The sequence below is a fragment of the Vulpes lagopus genome, chromosome 7 (genome assembly GCF_018345385.1).
Source record: "Vulpes lagopus strain Blue_001 chromosome 7, ASM1834538v1, whole genome shotgun sequence".
Taxonomy (NCBI): domain Eukaryota; kingdom Metazoa; phylum Chordata; class Mammalia; order Carnivora; family Canidae; genus Vulpes; species Vulpes lagopus.
Genome location: NC_054830.1, coordinates 16,506,682 through 16,526,335, shown reverse-complemented (window position 1 = coordinate 16,526,335; position 19,654 = coordinate 16,506,682). Strand labels below are relative to the sequence as shown.

At 44.8% G+C, this 19,654-nt stretch overlaps 1 protein-coding gene across 7 annotated transcripts in view; it reads left to right on the top strand.

The window, feature by feature from the left end:
- Positions 1-19,654, top strand: part of KIF9 (kinesin family member 9) — a 54,556-nt gene that overhangs the window by 10,149 nt on the left and 24,753 nt on the right. For all 7 annotated transcript variants that reach the window (XM_041761330.1, XM_041761328.1, XM_041761331.1 and 4 more), the window contains 6 exons: positions 2,180-2,404; positions 8,467-8,550; positions 8,661-8,753; positions 9,710-9,857; positions 10,898-10,962; positions 13,464-13,541. In XM_041761330.1, coding sequence (XP_041617264.1) covers positions 2,180-2,404; positions 8,467-8,550; positions 8,661-8,753; positions 9,710-9,857; positions 10,898-10,962; positions 13,464-13,541 — 693 coding nt within the window. The remainder of the gene's footprint in view (positions 1-2,179; positions 2,405-8,466; positions 8,551-8,660; positions 8,754-9,709; positions 9,858-10,897; positions 10,963-13,463; positions 13,542-19,654) is intronic.

Here is a 19,654-nt window from a genome sequence, read left to right as displayed (position 1 = left end):
TGACCTCTTGCTGCTGCGCTGATCTGTGATCCTATAGTTTGGATCACAGAGAATTTGGAGGTCCTAATCATGTTCCTTCCTTGTTTTAATGAGGGGGATATAGACTCCTGCAGAATTTCCCTACTGGCCTGCTCTGGCTTCTTCTACCACCTCAGCCCCAGAAAGAGCAAAGGGAAGAAGCAGGGCACAACGTGAGCTTTCAGGGCTGTCAGTCCTGGGGGTCTGGGAACTCTGAAGACAGGACAGAGGGGCCTTCCTTTGGAGTTCTGGGAGGACCCTTTTTTAGGATGTAGGAGGCAAAGGGCTTTTCCCCAAAAGCATCTTGAGATTTTAGAGTTGTGTCTTATAAGAAATTGAGATAACCCTCTAGTGAATAAACCACTCATGCTCTAATTTGTGAAGCAATATCCTTTGTGCCCCACTGTCAGAGCTTCAGGATCTCAGCATCTTAGACTTCAGTAGTCAAGCCCAGTGCTGCCCAGTAGAAATATAATGGAAGTCAGACTTGCAATTTTGAGTTTTCTCATGACCACAGTTTAAAAAGAAAAACAGGTTAAGTTGATTTTAAGAATGTATTTTATGTAACTCCATATATGTAAAATATAATTTCCACATGTGGTCAATATGAAAATTCTTGAGGTATTTTACATTATTTTTCTCATACTAAGTCTTTGCAGTGTATATTTTACACTTATGGCCCATTTCAAGTTAGACACTAAATACATACCAGGCATACTGGATTTGTATTTAGATTTCATAAAATTGGGCAGCCCCGGTGGCGCAACGGTTTGGCGCCGCCTACAGCCTGGGATGTGATCCTGGAGACCTGGGATCAAGTCCCACATCGGGCTCCCTGCATGGAACCTGCTTCTCCCTCTCCCTGTGTCTCTGCCTCTCTCTGTGTCTATGAATAAATAAATAAAATCTTTAAAAAAAAAAGATTTCATAAAATTTACCATTGAAAAAGTATAAACCCAAGTTGTTCCAAACATTCTGAAAAGTTCAACAGTAACTGAATTTTGGAGCCACTTTGAAATTTAAATTCAAATTAATTACAATTAAATAAAATTTAAAATCCAGTTCCTCAATTGCATCAGCCACATTTCAAGTGCTCTGCAGCCACCTGTGGCTAGTGTCTACCATGTTGGACAGCACATACCTGGACTGTTAGAGCCAGGTGGGAGCCTCAGGGGATCATCCAGCCCAACCTTCCCCTGCATTTGACAGTTAAGAAAGTTAAGGTCCAGAGAAGGGGAAAGACCAGTCCAAAGTCACCTGGCCATAAGTACCAGGGAGGGTATTAACAGTTGGGAAGGCTGAGTTTGGTCTTGGCTTCTCTTACTAGCTGAGTGACCACAGACAAACAATTTCATTTCATGGAGCTTTCTAACAGATGGGCATAGCCCCCTGCCCTGCTTCAATCACAGAGGAGTTTTGAGAATGGAATTAAATAATAGTTGTGAAAGAGGCTTATATATAGTGAGACCCCATAAAATAAGGGATCTGCACTCCAGAGTCCTTTCCATTCATCATGTCATGGGACTGTGCAACCTGTTAAGTTAGGCCTTAAAAAACTACATGACCATAAGTATCACTCAATGGACTTAATACTAGTAATTGTTGATGATGACCATCATGCCAGCTAGACTACAAATTCTTTTATGACAAAGATTTTTTTAAGATTTTATTTATTCATGAGAAACAGAGAGAGGCAGACAGAGACACAGGCAGAGGGAGAAGCAGGCTCCATGCAGGAAGCCTGATGTGGGACTCAATCCCAGGACTGCGGGATCATGCACTGAGCCAAAGGCAGATGCTCAACCACTGAGCCACCCAGGTGTCCCGATTTTTTTCTTTTTTAAGATTTCGTTTATTTATTTGAGAGAGAGAGAGAGAGAGAGAGAGAGAAAACGTGAGCAGGGGCCGGGAGAGCCAGGGGGAGAGGGAGAAGCAGATGCCCCACTGAGCAAGGAGCCTGATGTGGAGCTCATCCCAGGGCCCCAAGATCATGACTTGAGCCAGAGTCAGACAGTTAACTGACTAAGCCACCCAGGTGATGTCCCAGGACAAAGATTTTTTTCATTGTACATCTTGTTCTCTGCTGAAGTCAGAACTCTCCTAACATTGGCTGGTCATTGGAGTTTTGCTCTTGGTGACTGCCATCCAATATCCCATCTAGGTTTTTAGGATGATCGAAGAACGCCCCACACATGCCATCACTGTGCGTGTTTCCTACCTGGAAATCTACAACGAAAGTCTATTTGATCTCCTGTCTACTCTGCCCTGTGTTGGACCATCAGTCACACCAATGACCATTGTGGAAAACCCTCAAGGGGTCTTCATTAAGGGCTTATCAGTCCACCTTACAAGTCAGGAGGAAGATGCCTTCAGCCTCCTTTTTGAGGTGAGATGAGCAAGTCTAAGGGCTCCTTCCTTCTTTCTCTCCTATGCTCCCTCCTTCCTTCTCTTTTTTCTTTTCCTCCCTTCTTCTTTCTTAGTTTTTTACTTACTTTGATAATCAGAATGAATATTAATATTTCCTCATTTAGCAAGTTCAGATAGTAAAGAAAAAAATACAGAAACAAAAAAAGAATTCACTTGCCTGTTTCCTACAAACAGCAACAATAATGTATATCTTGGCTTATTTCCTTCCTGTCTTACCACCACCACCCCCATCTACACAATTTTTTAACATAGTTGAAATTGTCCTTTTTTTCAGTTAACATGAAATTGTAAACATGTGTAGTATAGGAAAAAATAAGGATTAACATCCTTAGTGTATAAGAGCTCTTACAAATCCAAAAATTCCCCAGCATATGCTATTCTTTTAAAAGTTATATAGGTTGGAACTCTTACACATTGTTGCTGAAATGTACAATGGTGCAGCCATTTTGGCAGTTTCCTAACAAGTTAAATACTAATTTTATCATAGGACCTAGCAATTCTATCCCTATTTACCCAAGAGAAACAAAAGCATAGGTTGACACAAAGACTTCTAGGCAAATATAGCAGCATTATTCATAATAGCCAGACTGGAAATAATCAAAATATCAATCACCTAGTGAAAAGAAAATCACCTAGTGAATGGATAAACAAAATGTACATCCATACAATAGAAAACTATTCAGCAATAAAAACAAATGGAGTACTGATATATGCTACAATATGGATGAATCTTTAAAAGGCTAAGTAAAAGAAACACAAAAGATCCATACGTATGATTCCATTTATTTGAAATGTCCCAGTAGGTACATCTTTAGAGAAAGCAGGTTAGTGGTTGCCCAGGGGAAGGAATGGGAAATGGTTGTAGTTGGGCCCAGGGAACTTCTTGGAGTGATGTTTCCACATTTCTAAAATAGGATTGTGGTGATGGGGACACCTGGCTGGCTCAGCAGTTGAACGGCTGACTTTTGCTTCTCTCTCTGTGTGTCTCTCATGAATGAATGAATACAATTTAAAAAAAAAAAGGATTGTGGTGATGGTTGCACTAATCTATACATCTACTAAAAACAATCACTGAATTATACTTTTTTTTTTTTTACTGAATTGTATACTTAAAGCAGAGAATTTTATGCTATTTAAATTATATGTCAATAAAACTTTTTTATTTTTATTTTTATTTTAAAGCATTTATTTATTTATTCATGAGAGACACAGAGAGGCAGGCAGAGACAGAGGTAGAGGGAGAAGCAGGCTTCATGCAGGGAGCCCGATGTGGGACCTGATCCCGGGACTGCGGGATCACACCCTGAGCCAAAGGCAGATGCTCAACCGCTGAGCCACCCAGGCGTCCCTATAAAACTTTTTTTAAAAAGTCACATGGGGGCACAGTGGTTGAGCATCTGCCTTTGGCTCAGTGTGTGATCTCAGGGTCCTAGGATTGAGTCCCACATTGGGTTCCCCACAGGGAGGCTGCTTCTCCCTCTGCCTATGTCTCTGCCTCTCTTTCTCTCTCTCTCTCTTGAATAAATAAATAAGATCATAAAAAAAGAAAAGTCACGTAAATGTCCGCAGGAGTGATTTACACCCAGAACCCTTGCATGTGCAGGCAGGAGAGTGTCCCAGGAGGCAGCAGTAGGGTATTCTTGTTTTATTGTTGCTCCTAACATTTCACCATGACTAATGATGTTTGCTATAGACTTTTGGTGGCTTCAGGTTAAAGAAGGTCCAAGTTTGGGAAGAATTTTTATCCTGAATTAATATTCATACTCTTAGTAGTAACCACTCTCTTGACTTGTGATCATTTCATTGGTTTTCTTTCTAGCTTTACCACCTTTGTTTCCTCCAACAGCTTTATTTATTTTTTTTGAAATTCGTTATATGAAAGAAATCACATAGGATGAATTGTCTTATTACTTTTTCCTTTTATCTACTTTTTATGTGAAATTCACTGCATTCTTGCTGTATATTTTTAATTGTCATCATCATTGTATTACATTGGGTGAATATACCACGAGTTAGTTATCCTCCCTACTACTGATGGACATTTGTGTTTTCCTAATTTGGGGGATATTTCAAACAATGCCACTGGGAAGATTCTTGTTTATCTTTTGGTGCACACAGCACAAATTTTTCTAGGACTGAAATTTTGGGTGGTTGAGTATGTGTGTCTTAAGTTTTCTCAGGTAATGCCAACTCTTTTCCATAACAGTACATTCCCACAGCAGGTTATCAGAATCCTGAGTATTTTGACCTTAAAATTTTGACCAATCTGTCTGGGTCTGGTGTGTGGTATTTCCCACTATGGTCTTCTGTTATCATCTTTGATTACTAATCGAATTAAGGACCTTTTCGTGTGTTTATTGACCATTTGGGTTTCCCATTTCCTGTCTTTTGTTTTCTTTACAGATGTCCTTTCTTTCTTTCTCTTACCTGTCTGCGTGAATTCTTTATATACTCCGAAGACTAATTATTTTTCAATTATATCTATTGCAAATATCTTATATTTCTTGTGGCTTTTTTTTCTCTCTGTGTTATATGATGAACAAAAATTCTAGATTTTGGGTTAACTGTGTAAATTTTTTGTTTTGGCTTTTTAAAAAAAATAAATTTTATTTATTTGAGAGCAAGAGAGGGAGTGAGAATGAGAGAGAGCACAAGCAGCAGGGAGGGAGAGGGGAAGGAGCAGAGGGGCAAGCAGACTCCTGGCTGAGCAGGGAGCCTGATGCGGAGCTCCATCCCAGGACCCTGGAATCACAACTGAGCCAAAGGCAGATACTTAATGGACTGAGCCACCCAGGTGCCCTTGTTTTGCCTTTTCATGTAAAGAGTATATAAAAGAATTTTCTTTTAAAAATCCATGGATAGAATTCATCATCGAAGTCATCCGATCCTGGACTTTGTTGTAAGATTTTTGATTACTGATTCAATCTCCATACTAATAATTGTTCTGTACATATTTTCTATTTCATCATAACTCAGTCTTGGTGATCTGAGAGTATTTATTTTTTACCTGAAACCTTTCCTTCCACTTGGGACGCCACTATTTAGGTGTCCCTAAATATTTGATTTTAAAATAATTATAACACAGGGCACCTGGGTGGCTCAGTGGTTGAGTGTCTGCCTTTGGCTCAGGGTGTGATCCTGGAGTCCTGGGATCGAGTCCCACATTGAGCTTCCTGCATAGAGCCTGCTTCTCCCTCTGCCTGTGTCTCTGACCCTCTCTGTGTCTCTCATGAATAAATAAATAAAATCTTTTTAAGAATAAAGTCAAATATTTAAAAATAAGACTTCTCAAAATCTAAAGTTCATAAAAACCTTTCCCCTCCTCCTGGATCCCATAGGAATCTTAGGATTGTTGCCTTGTCTGTTATGTTTTTGGTTTTTGACTCCACAGAGGCATCATTATTGTTTTATATAGTCTATATTCTTTTATATGTACCCTCATATTTACCACTTTCATTGCTTTTTCTTTTCTCCATAACCTTCCTCTGGAGAATGTTTTTCTTTTTTTCTGTTATACATTCTTTATAGTGAACATACTGGTGATAACAAGTTTCTTGTTTATTGAGATATTTTTGCTGGGTGTAAAATTCTATTTTGGCATTTGCTTCTACCATATTAAAGATATTACTGCAAAGTTACGGTTTCCATTGTTAGTGAGAAGTCAACCGTCAGTCTGTTATTCAGCAGGCTTTTCAATGTATGTTAGTCTGCATTGTCTAAGAAGCAGATGCCGAGATGGGATTAAATGTGCAAAGATTTTATGAAGGGAAGTTCCTGTGTCAACAAAGCAGGAAGGGATCTGGGGTAGGCTGCATAGCTGTCAAGCCACCATGCAAGTCCTACCTCAGGTAAAGGGAAGAAAGGTCACATAGATGTCTCCTAGACTGCTATGCCACGTAAGATGAGTTAGCAAAGAACTCTTCGTGGAGGGGATTGCACTTCTCAGGCCACCAGAGGTTGCCTAGTGGAAGCCAAAAAGACAAGGGGAGAGGGCAGTTCACAAAGAGGGGACCCTTATACCCTTCGCCAATGTCACTGAATTTATAGGACAAGTGATAGTGAGAAGCTGTAGGAGACATGGCCACAGGGGTGAGCAAGGGGGGCAGCCAGGTCTGCTCCACAGCTTAGGGCTTTCCCTCCTCTTCAGGTGTTCCACTCTCCCCAGTGGGCCCTGTTGTCACCACTTTGGGACTTGTTCAGAGCATTTCTCTGGTGCCTTTAAGGAGACTGGAGTCCCTCCCACAAGGACCTTTTTCTCTTAAGAACAGCCATTTCCACCATTTTAAAGTGTATTTTGGTCATAGCACCCAATCCTGTGAATTAGAGACCAGGGCCTGCTGTCCCTTTAAAACTACAAATAATTGGGCAGCCTGGGTGACTCAGCAGTTTTAGTGCAGCCTTCAGCCCAGGGCCTGATCCTGGAGACCCAGATTGAGTCCCATATTCGGCTCCCTGCATGGAGCCTGCTTCTGCCTCTGCCTGTGTCTCTGCCTCTTTCTTTCTCTCTCTCTCTCTCTCTCTCTTTCTGTCTCTCATGAATAAATAAATAAAATCTTAAAAAAAAACTACAAATTATTCATTTTTCATAAATTTTAAAAGTAATAACATGTTCACTGGAATGTCTAGGTGGCTCAGTCAGTTAAGCATCTGCCTTTGGCTCTGGTCATCATCTCGGGGTCCTGGGATCAAGCCCCATGTTGGACTCCCTGCTCAGTGGGGAGTCTGCTTCTCCTTCTCCCTCTGCCCCTCCCCCTACTACCATGCATACACATGCATTCTCTCTCAAATAAATAAAATATTTTTTAAAAAGTAATAACATGTTCACTGTAAAAATATGAAAACATACACCTATATAAAAAGAACAAATGGCACCTGGCAGGGTCAGTTGGTGGAGCACAGGGCTCTTGATCTCCGGATTGTGAGTTCAGCCCCACATTGGGTGTGGAAATTACTTAAAAATATAATGTTTTTTAAAAATGAAAAAAATAAAGAAATGACCTCTAAGCCCCAACCTAGAGGTGACCATTCTGAGCATCTTGTGTATGAATGCTTTCTTATGTGAATGCTTTTGCATTCCTTAGGTGGTCCTATCATATGATTTTACCCACCACATCGATTGATTTGCAAATGGTGCACCGTCTTTGCATCCCAGGGGTTAGTCCCACATCACCCTGGTATATGATCCTTTTAATGTGCTGTCGAAGTTAGTTTGCTATGATTTTGGATTCTGTGTTTCTCTATTATTAAAAAATATTTGTCAACATTTTCCTGGCTGTATAACATTCCATTGTATAGACAGACCATCCCCTAATCACTGAATATGTAGATTGATTGTGAATTGGTATTCATGAACATTTCTAGAACTCTTCATTCTTACTGCTACTTCGCTTTGCAGAAAGATCTATAAATTCTCATATCTATAGCGGAGGGTGATGGTCTAGGTCTGGACCCCCAGTTGGTCTGCCATTCTACTAATTTATAAACAATTTTTTAAAAAGATTTTATTTATTTATTCATGAGAAACACAGAGAGAGAGAGGCAGAGACACAGGCAGAGGGAGAAGCAGGCTCCATGCAGGGAGCCCAACGCTGGACTCGATCCCGGGTCTCCAGGATTGTGCCCTGGGCCGAAGGCAAGCGTCAAACCGCTGAGCCACCCAGGGATCCCCTCTACTAATTTATAAATGAGATTTCTCTGGAAGGTCTGATTGCAGTAACATGAGATCACTTGTGTAGCTTTTGGGTGTAGTTGAAAATGACCAAACATGGGCGCCTGGGTGGTTCAGTTGGTTAAACGTCTGCCTTTAGTTCAGGTCATGATTCCAGAGTCCTGGGATCGAGCCTCACATTAGGCTCCCTGCTCAGAGGGGAGCAGCTTCTCCCTCTCTTTCTGCCCCTCCCCCTGTTTGTGCTTTTCTCTCTCTGTCTCAAATAAATAAATAAAATCTTTTTTAAAAAATGAAAATCAACCAAACACCTCATTTTAATTTTTCAAAATGTCTATGTTTTCCCTCCTCTTTAGGGAGAGACCAACAGGATTATAGCCTCCCACACGATGAACAAAAACTCATCCAGGTCACACTGCATTTTTACCATCTATGTGGAGGTGAGTGTGAGCTCCTTGAATAGCCTGGGAGAGGCGGCCAAATTCCATGGGGCCTGCTCTGTCAGAAGTTTCTCCCTGTGACATCTGACCTCTGTTTGAATGTTTCATAGGCCCATTCACGGACTTTATCAGATGAAAAGTATATCACTTCCAAAATTAACCTGGTGGATCTAGCAGGCTCAGAAAGGCTAAAGAAGTCCGGGGTAAGTGGGTAGCAGGAGGATTCTCCTTAACAAGTCATAACCCTGTTGCCAGCATAGCGCCTGTGTACATGGGCTGTACCTCGTGGGGCATTTGAGAGCCCAGTCCTCAGCTCAGCACAGTAGAGCACACAGGCTTGACTCTGTGGAGCTAGAGGGATGGAATTTGTAGAGATGAACCAGCAGCAACACAGTTGCAGTTCCTACCTAATGGGTGTTTTGTAAACATTAAATGAGATGATGGCCCCTAAATTCTTAGCAAGGTACTCGACCCTCAGTAAGTGCTCAGGAAATGCTTTGTGCTAGTATTAACCTTTCTCTGTGTATGCAGGTGAGTGTTCACATGAGTCTTTTGGTGAGTATTTCATCTCAGATATTCATATGAGTGTAAGTAGTAGCATAGTCACAGGAGTATGCAGTGAGCATTCCTATGTGCATTTTTAAAAAGGATGTTATTTATTTTAGAGAGAGAGGGAGAAGCAAGGTGGGGAGGAACAGAGGGAGAGGGACAAGCAGACTCCTTATTGAGCACAGAGCCCAACAAGGGGCTTGATCCCACCCCCCTGAGATCATGACCTGAGCTGAAATCAAGAGTCAGACACGTAAGTGTCTGAGCCACCCAGGCATCCCTCCTATGTACATTTATATAAGTGTTTTTAACTGTATGATAGTCACAGGATGATTTATCAAGTATCTGCACAAATATTCCTATGCATATTCACTCTTAAGTGAGCATTCATACGAATAGTCACATAAGTATTCATGTTCACGTGAACACTCCCATGAATATTTGCATGGGCATTCCTGGGAGTATTAGTATTAGCGGGACATGGAATATAGTTCCATGACACTGAGAAGAAGAGCTGGCTCTAGGAGGTTCTGGCCTGGCCACCCACCTGCAGTGTTCTCGGCGGGGCAGCTTCCCCATGTGATGAGTGGAACTGACCTTTGGTTTGTAGTCTGAGGGCCGAGTCCTGAAGGAAGCCACCTACATCAACAAGTCGCTGTCATTCCTGGAGCAGGCCATCATTGCCCTCGGGGACCAGAAGCGGGACCACATCCCCTTCCGGCAGTGCAAGCTCACCCACGCCCTAAAGGACTCGTTAGGTGAGGGTGCGGTTGGTTCCCCAGGGAGGAGGGACAGGCCTGGCATAGCTGCTGCTGGTGATCACAGAATGGCTCCCTTCCAGTTGCATGCACTTCCCAGCGGCCTTTTCACAGTGATGCCAGACACAGCTGGAGAGGCAGAAGCATGTGTGGTACCCTCTTCCATCACCCACGGCCTGCTATGCTGGTCCTTCAGAACATTTGCTTAAACTTTTGCCACTGCTGGGAATACCTTCTTATTTCCCCCATCCCTAAACCTGGCAGAACCCTTCACGGCCTCACCCATGCCGCCTTCTCTTCTCCTGTAGCCTCTCTGACAGAGGAGCAGGCTGTGTCTTTTCATCCTTGTATCTCCAGGCTTTCATGTTGGGCCTGATGGCACAGTCGTGGGTGTCTGCTTATTAATTGAGTGCTGCCAGTAGCAAAGCCCTGGCCCACAGCCCTGCCCCTCCCTACTCCATGCTCTTGCCCTCGCTTCTCTTTTAGGTATGTCCAGTGGCCTTTCCCCTTCCCTTCCCTCCTCCAGCCTTATACATGCTGGGGTGTGTCTCCTCTGACCCTGTCTGAGTCAGCTCAAGTGGCCAGAACAAAGCACCATTGATGGGGGGGCTTGAACAAGAGACATTTATCTCTCATAGCCCTGGAGGCTGGAGACCCCAGATCGGAGTTCAGCATGGATGGTTCCTGGTGAAGACTCTGGCTCATAGATGGCTGCTTTCCTGCGGTGCTTTCACACAGCAGAGAGAAAGAAACGAAAGAGAGAGGGACCAGAGAGTTCTGGTCTCTCTCTCTCTCTCTCTCTTTTCTAGGGCCACTAATCCCATTATGGGGGCTTCACCCTCTCAGGACCTCATCTAAACATGATTACCTCCCCCAAGCCTCATCTCCAGATACCATCACTTAGGAGGGTAGAACTTCAACGTAAGAAGTTTGACAGGACACAAACACTCAATCTATAACAGACCTCCACCAGCCTCAAAGCAATCTCTTGGCAGAAAACCCACATGGTTTATGGCCTTTCCATGTCCTGCTTTCCACAGGGGGAAATTGCAATATGGTCCTCTTGACGAACATCTATGGAGAAGCCTCCCAATTAGAAGAGACGGTACGTCAAGACAGCCCATGCAACCTAGTTGGAATCCCTTCTCATATGTTCCAGGGCTGGGTAAGGCTGGCTGCAGGCTGGCTAAGCTGGCATACCAGCCATAGACATTGTCAGGAGGAAAAGGATCCAGGGGATGAATCAGCCAAACTTGCTGCTGGAGGCCTGGGCAGAATCCAAATACCAAGTACTAAGGGGCAGAGGCTGTGTTGAGGAAAAGACAAGGCAGGAAGCAGGCACAGTGTGGGGGCCTGTGTGAGGGCAAGGGCCAGGCTTCCTGGGGTGCTGTTCCTGTGAATTGGGCCCAAGGACAGCTGATTTCTTGTCCTTCATAATTATACAATTAAAAATCTTAGAAGCACCAGAGTTCCAGGCTGTGGTTATAAGGCCAGTAGGAGCTGACAGGTGCTAAGCATGTGCTGTGTATAGGGTGGTGAGGGGTGGTGGGAAGAGCAGCTCAGTAGAGGTGAGTTATCTGTGGCCCTAGGCTTCAGGGTTCCTTGCCATGGCCCTAAGGAACGTGAGCGGCCCAGATGAAGGAGTCCTTCAGAGGAAGAGGGACTCTTCCTCAAACTGGGGTGAGGAGGGTGGGCCCTGAACCATCTGGGGTTAAAGGCGGTACAGAAAGCAAAGATGCTCCTGGCAGAGGGGACTGTGGGCCTGAAGGTGTGAGCCCTGCCAGGAATCTCTGGCCACCACAGGGGAGGCCACGGGAAAAAAGGGGAGAGAAAAACTGTGGAGGCTGCGTGGGCCCCGGTGGCCAGGCTGACGCCTTGGCTCTGGTTGGCTCTGGCTGGTTGCTGGGGTGTCCTGGGGTTTGGATAGGAGAGGGTTATGGCCAGAGTTATGACTCAGGGCGATTAACCAAGCTGCAGGACCCAGGTGACCTGGGAGGGTACAAGCTTATGAGAATCAGAGGCAATCAGATTGGCGCTAATGGCCAAGGCAGTGACACACATGAGCTCACACAGCTTGGCACCCTGGCAGTGGTTCCCTTCTTCCTCTGAAGGGCCACACATCATATATAAAGCAGATTTGGAAAGCTCTCCATAGATATTTTGTTTTGTCAAGTGCAGATGTTCAGGGCAAGCTGCAGTCATCAGGAGAATCCACTTAGGTGAAATAGGTCCTTTCCAGGCACACTGCAAGGCAAGATGTTCCTGCAGGGCCTCCCAGTTTCTTGCATTAGGGACCATCCCTGTGTCCAGAGAGTGTGTCCTGGGACTTGGAAGGCCAAGGAGGGAGCTCCTGCTGACGCACAGGCAACATCCCCAGAGGGAGGCTCCAGGAACCTCCCAGTCTCATAGCATAACAAAGCACATGTGAACCCCAAGAGGAACCATATGAAAATTGGGCCTCCGACTGCCTTGTTGAAAAATGTCCTCCAAGACAGTGGAAGGCCCCCCCCTCCTTGTCCCTACCTCTGAGGTCATCACCGCACAGGAAGCAGGTCTCCTGGTACCTGCCTTCCTGGGGGGTTTGTGACCCAGGAAGGAGCCCACAGAGCCCAGAGTTGCCGCAGGGGTTTGAGACAAAGGCATAATGGAGTGTGGAAGCTAATGCTTCTCTTTTTCAAATGCTTTAAACCGTTAACACTGTTCCTGTCAAAGGATCATATTGCTTTACTCCTTGACAGTGCATGTATATGTGGGAGTAAACACAGTGAGGGAGTCCTGGCCACACTTCTGTTGAGTGTGGAGCAAGACAGCTTGATTCCAGTCCCATACAGAAGCAGCTCTCTCCTCCTGAGGGCTTGCTGTGAGCCACTTCTGTATAGAACATGTCACAGACTGGGGCGCCCGGGTGGCTCAGTCGGCTAATCGTCTGCCTTCTGCTCATATCATGATCCCAGGGACCTGGGATTGAGCCCTATATTGTGCTCCCTGCTCAGCGGGGTACCTACCTCCCCCTCTCCTGCAACCCCTGCTTGTGCTCTCTTTCTCTCTCTGTCAAATAAATACAATCTTTAAGGAAAAAAAAAAAAAACATGTCACAGACCTCTTCATTAGCCTCCCAGGCTCTGGGAGGCAGGTTTCCCCAATCTTACAGAGGAGTTAGAAGAAGTTGGTCAACAGCAGAGTTCTTAACCACTAAACCAGACTGCTTGAAGGAAGAGTCCTTTCAGGGCCCCAAGCCAGCCCAGTATGATGTGAGGCTGGGATCTCAGGGCCCCCTTGTGCTACCACCGGCTGTTCCCCACTGCCAGGGAGCAGCCCTCCACCTCTCATGTAACAACAGTGCGGAGGGGCACAGCATTGGGGCTGTTTCTCAAGTGCCTCCTCATGTGACTGCCTCATGGGCTTCTAGCCATAATTACCCCTGCCTGGCTGCCCCTCCAGAGGGACTTGGGAGGAACCCCCAAGAAGGAGACCCCATACTTCACTTTGGAATATGTCTACATGCAGAGATTTATCTTTCCCGGTAGACTCCTTTGACCTGCTTTGCAAATGTCTCTATTTGCAGCAATTGGCCAAAGACATAGAGGTCTGTGATCTGTTTTTCAGCTGTCTTCACTGCGGTTCGCCAGCAGGATGAAGTTGGTCACCACTGAGCCTGCCATCAATGAGAAGTACGATGCTGAGGTACTTAGGGGCTTGTGGGCAAGAGTCTCACTGTAGAGAAAGTGTGTGGGTTTGCTGCCGAGGACACAAGACTGGCTTCCCTTGCCACCTCAACTAAAGATACGCATGCAATCCTGGGTCAGTCCTTTTAGCCCTGGACAGGCCAGAGTCTTCAGGGTCCCTGAAGACTCCCTAGGGGGCCACCCAGGTGAGAGGGCTGGGTCAGGTTACCACCCAGTTCATGTGTGAGGCTTCAGGGCTTCTGACTACCCAGGGCTTCTATATGAGAGTTCTTAGAGCTAACTGTTCCAGATGCAAGTAAGGGCCACCTCTCATATTCATCTGGTTTTATCACTACAAAACCTCTTTCCTCCCAGCCTGTGTGATCCCTCTAAGCAAGCACAGCTGCTGAATCAGAAGGCATGCTTAGCATCACCATCAACCAGGGAAATGCAGTTGAACCCTTAGTGAAATTCCACCCTCAGACTGGCAAAAATTAGAATTGTTCCGACAATGGAGAATTACGGTGAGAATGTGCAGAGACGGGAGCACTTGTCTGTTTCTGGCCAGAGTGCCATCGATACAATTGGTTTGGAGAGCATTTTGGCAACATCTTACAAAATCAAAACTCATTTACCAATAATTTGGCTTTCCTTTAGGATGCTTGTAGAATCACGGTTACCAGAGATAGGAGCATATGTGTGTCTTAAGCTCACGATAAAGCAGTTAAACCTTCTGGATTCTAAATCCTGGAGGAAAATTAATGGTCCCTATGGCTCCATGGAGCTAACCCATGGCTTGGAGCCTGAGGAGGGGAGTAAGTTAGAGCCGTGGCTCTCAAACATGAGCAGGTATCAGAACCACAAGTGGGCTTCTCGAAAAGGTCACTGGAACATTTGCAGAGTTCCTGATTCCATTGGTTGAGTGGTGAAGCTTAAGGATTGACATTTCTAATAAGTTCCCCAGTGCTACTGCTGCTGCTGTGCTGGGGCCATACTGAGAACCACTGGCACAGTAGTTACGGGCTATGGTCCCCACATTAGGCTGTCCTGGAAACCTGCTCTTTCCTTCCATCTGCTGTCTAGCCTCAGCCAGATGCTTATTCTTTCTAAGCCTGTTTCTTTGCCTATAAATTGGGGAAGTAGCAGAAGCTACTCTCAAAGAGATGTCATGAAGAATAAGATAATGGAGAGAAACCCCTTAACACAGTGCTGTCATGGAGTAAATGCTCAGTAAATGTTAGCTAGTCCTTTACTCACTTGTATAGGTCAGCAGTGTCCCTTTCTGGATGGACGGCTTGGAGGCATTCTTCATATTTGTATGTGAACACCCCTGGGGCAGAACAGGGCTCACACTGCTTAGTATGTAGTGAGAAGTTGGAACCGTGATGAATAGCCTTTAACAGGAGAGTAGCTGAGTGAGTTACGGAGGGCAGGAGCCAGGGCTCGAGCTGCGGGCATGGATGATCTCCAGTGGGATTGTAGCCGGCCAAATGATAGCCTCTGTCATTTACACTGAGTCTAAAACAGTGCAAAGCAAAGCTGAATATTATTAATGGATATATGGGAGTACAGTTAAAAAAAAAAAAAAAGACCAAACCAAATCTGGGAGTTCCCTCTGGGATGTCAGGGGGAATGGACTTGGAGTGAAGTAAAGTGGGGCTTCATGTTTATCTACTGTGTTTTTTTTCTTAAAACAGAAAACAAACAAAAAAACCCTGAAGCCAATATAGCAGCATGCTTTTAAAGTTGGATTTGGGGGTGGTCTTCCCAGGTTTCATGGCATTATTTGCTATGCTTTTCTGTAGCTTGGAGCTTTTATTTATTTTTGTTAATTTTCTTATTCGGGGCAGCCCCGGTGGCGCAGTGGCTTAGCACCGCCTGCAGCCCAGGGCGTGATCCTGGGGACCCTGGATCGAGTCCCACCTCAGGCTCTCTGTATGGAGCCTGCTTCTCCCTCTGCCTCTCTCTCTGCATCTCTATGAATAAATAAATAAAATCTTTTTAAAAAAATAATTTTCTTATTCGGTGTTCTCTGAGCTCGGGACCACCATATTGCCATATGCGAACCAGGCTGGGTAGGAATTGTGCCAAACAGCAAGGATTTCCATGCTCTTCCATGTAATTTTTCTTCTGAAATCTGCATTGTCAGTCCTGGCCAAACAAGTCTCCACGACATCCGATGAGACTGTGTTTATCTTTATGATAAGCATTTATGAATGTGTGTTCTTGAGAGAGACCTGAGAAATTACTTTGGTTGCCCCCTTCCCTAGACTACAGCCAGGCCGCCTCTGTTATTTCTAGTGTCATCTTCAGCCTAGATGCCTGTGTTCAAGGCAGTGGGGTAGCTTCCATGGAATTTCCTTGGCAGTGGGGCTGACTGTAAGATGGGGAGACTGGGTTCCCATCCGCCTCTGCCACCAGCTATCTGTAGTGAGTTGTTCAGACTCTGAGCCTTAGACTCTTGAAGTTTTTACCTTTGAACTAGGAAGTTGGACTGATGAACTCCAGTGCACCTCCTGCTCTGTGGTCTGCGATTCTGTGAGGGGGTGTGAAAGTTGCAAGCCTAGTGCCCAAACAGGCAGCAGAGAGAGACACTTGATATTCTTCTCTGCTGAGAGAAGATATCACCTACAGGCCACAGGGTGGGGTGTGGGGGTGTCAACTAGAGAAGCTTCCTGGATGGAGAGCTGCTTTTAGCCTGGTGGGCTTCTTAAACAGAACTTTCTGAATTATCCTCATTTTGTTTATGCTGAAGACCTCTGACCATCAGGGAACTTAGACCTGAGTCTGTGCTATTTCCAAGGCATTGGTTCCATCCAGGAAATGTCTCTGATCTTTATTTTATTTTTTAGATTTACTTATTCATGAGAGACAGAGAAGCAGAGACATAGGCAGAGGGAAAAGCAGGCTTCCCACAGGGAGCGTGATGTGGGTCTCAATCCCAGGACCGTGGGATCATGACCAGAGCCAAAGGCAGACACTCAACCACTGAGCCACCAGGTGCCCCTATCCCTGAAAAAGACTCCATAAGGCAGGATTGTTCTGTGTGTGTGGCGGGGCGGGGCAGGGTGGGGGGGGGGGGTGTGTGGGTGGGAAGGTCTGCTACTCCAGCCCTTTGTTTCTGAGCAGCTTCTCTCCAGTCAGTACAGGGGAGCAAGTTGGAGGCCACTAAGTCTGCCAGGCATTAGGAGAAGCAGCTCCTACTGATATGGAGGCTGGTTACCCTGGGAGCTGATGGCACGTTTCCCCACATCACTTGACTGGCACAGAAATCTCAGCCTGGCTCTCCGCACCACACTGGACAGTCATCTAGCCAGAGGTCCTCAACAGTGCAACCAGACTTTTTTTTATCTGGGGCATGATGTATTTTTCAAAGTGGAAATACTTCAGCTGAGAGGAGGAGGGGCCAGCCACCAAGCCTCTCCCTTAGACTTCATAGGAGGCCTATCTGAAAGAGACCATAGGGGCTTCCAGAGTGGTAGAACCAGGATTTGGACCCTGGTCATCTGAGTCTCAGGCCTAGTTCCTGAATTGCCACAGAGCCACCGGTTTGCCAGGGTTCTCTGTCAATCTTTGCTGCAGACTGGTCACAGCTTTGGTCACCAGTTCCAGGATCCAATTGTCAGGGGCTCCCTCCAGTGGCCATTTTTGGACACCTGAAGGAAGCCCTGTTCACAGAGGTTCTCGACATAAAATCCCTTGTGCCTCTCATCTCAAAGACTCTAGGGCAGTATCTCTCAACTGTAAAATGACTCAGCAATTCTGTTTCTAGAAATATATCATTTATCCATTCACCTAATGTCTATAGAGCACTTATCATGTGCTGGACACTTTTTGAAGCACTTGGAGTGTTAGTATAGAAATAAACATTTCTGTCCTCGAAGAGCTGACGGTCTGCTGGGGGGAGAGAGAGAGACACAGAGAGAGAGACAGAGAGAGAGAGAATGAATATGAGAAATAAGTGAGTCTAGGGCACCTGGCTGGCTTAGTCGGGAAAGCATGTGACTCTTGATCTTGGGGTTGTGAGTTCAAGGCCCACTTTGGGTAGAGGTTATTTAAATAAATAAATTTAAAAAAAAGTGAGTCTAGATCTTGCTATTTGCAACAACATGAATGAACCTGGGGGACATTACGCCAAGTGAAATGAACCAGATAGAGAAAGAAAAATACCACATGATCTCACTTATACATGGAAACTGAAAGATCATAGAAGCAGGGAGTAGAGCCATGGTTACCAGGAGAGGGGACAGGGACTGAGGAAAGGGAGATGTTGATCAAAGGGTACAAATTCTCATTTATAGGATAGATAAATTCTGGGGATCTAATGTACAACATGGTGACTATAGTTAATAACATAGCTAAGAGAGTAGATCTCAGCGACTCTTACCATACATAAAAAAAAACGGTTACTAGGTGAGGCGATAGCTATGTTAATTAACTTGACTGAATCATTTCACTATATATATATATTATCGTGTTGTGCACTTTAAATATCCAGGCATACATACCTCCAGAGATATTGTGGATTCGGTTCCAGACCACTAGAATATAGTGACTATCACAATAATGTGAGTCAAATTAATTTTGTGGTTTCCCAGTGCCTATAAAAGTTCTATTTACTCTATACTGTGGTCTATGAAGTGTGCAATAGCATTGTATCTAAAAAAAACAAGTATATACCTTAATTTAAAAAATATCAGTGGAGCACTTGGGTGGCTCAGTTGGTTGACCATCCAACAATTCTTGATCTCAGCTCCAGTCTTGGTCTCAGGGTCATGAGATCAAGCCCCACGTTGTGCTCCACACTGGGGAGCCAAAAAATAACAATAATGAATAAAAAGCTTAAATAATACTTTAGCGCTAAAAAAATGCTGTCACCTGAGCTTTCAGCAAGTTGTAATCACTGATCACAGATTACATAACAAATATAATAACAAAAAAGTTTGAAATATTGCAAGAATGACCCAGATATGATGCAGAGACATGAGGTGAGCAAATGCTGTTGGAAAAATGGTACCAACAGACTTGCCTGACACAGGGTTGCCATAAAACTTTAACTTGTAAAAAAAAAAAAAAAAAAAAAAGCAGTATCTGGGAAGTTCAGTAAAGCAAAGTGCAATGAAATGAGGTATGCCTGCATAACTTCACTTGAAAGATTTTTTTAAAACATTAAAGAAGGGATCCCTGGGTGGCGCAACGGTTTGGCGCCTGCCTTTGGCCCAGGGCGCGATCCTGGAGACCCGGGATCGAATCCCACATCGGGCTCCCGGTGCATGGAGCCTGCTTCTCCCTCTGCCTGTGTCTCTGCCTCTCTCTCTCTGTCTGTGACTATCATAAAAAAAAAAAAAAAAAAACATTAAAGAAAAATGGGACACCTGGGTGGCACAGCGGTTGAGCGTCTACCTTCGGCTTGGGTCTTGGTCCCGGAGTTCCAGGATCGAGTCCCGCATTGATCTCCTGCATGGAGCCTGCTTCTCCTCCCTCTGCCTGTGTCTCTGCCTCTCTCTGTACCTCTCATGAATAAATACATAAAATATTTTTTAATTAAAGAAAAAGATAAAGAAATGGGTTAAGTTCTAGAGCTCCACTGTCTAGTACAGTAGCTGCTACTTGCTTGGGGCTATTTAAATTAGTTAAATGAAATTAAAAGTTCACTTCCTTGGTCACACCAGTGACATTCCAAGCGTTCAGTAGCTACATGTAACTCATGGCACAGATACAGAATATTTCCATCATTGCAGGAAGTTCTATGAAATAGCACTGCTCTAGGGGATGTTGGTGATAGGTGCCATGAAAAAATTAGAGCAAGATTTGAGAAAAGAGTGGTGTGGGGGTGGGGAGGGGATTGCAGTTTTACCTGGGGTGACTGAAATGTGCCTGATTTAGAAGCTTCTGAACAAAGACTTGAAGGAGGTTCAGGAGATAAGCCAAGGCAATACCTGGGGGAAGAGTATCCCAGGCAGAGGGGACAGGCTGTGCAGAGGTGGGCGTGTGCCAATTTGATAGGACTAGAATGAGCTGAGGGGGAAGAGTAGGAGCAGATCACAAAGGGCTGTGTTATCCTACATAAACCTAGAAAGACAACAAAGTATAAGGACAAAAGTGCTGTGCAGTGTTGTTTGTAGCATCAAA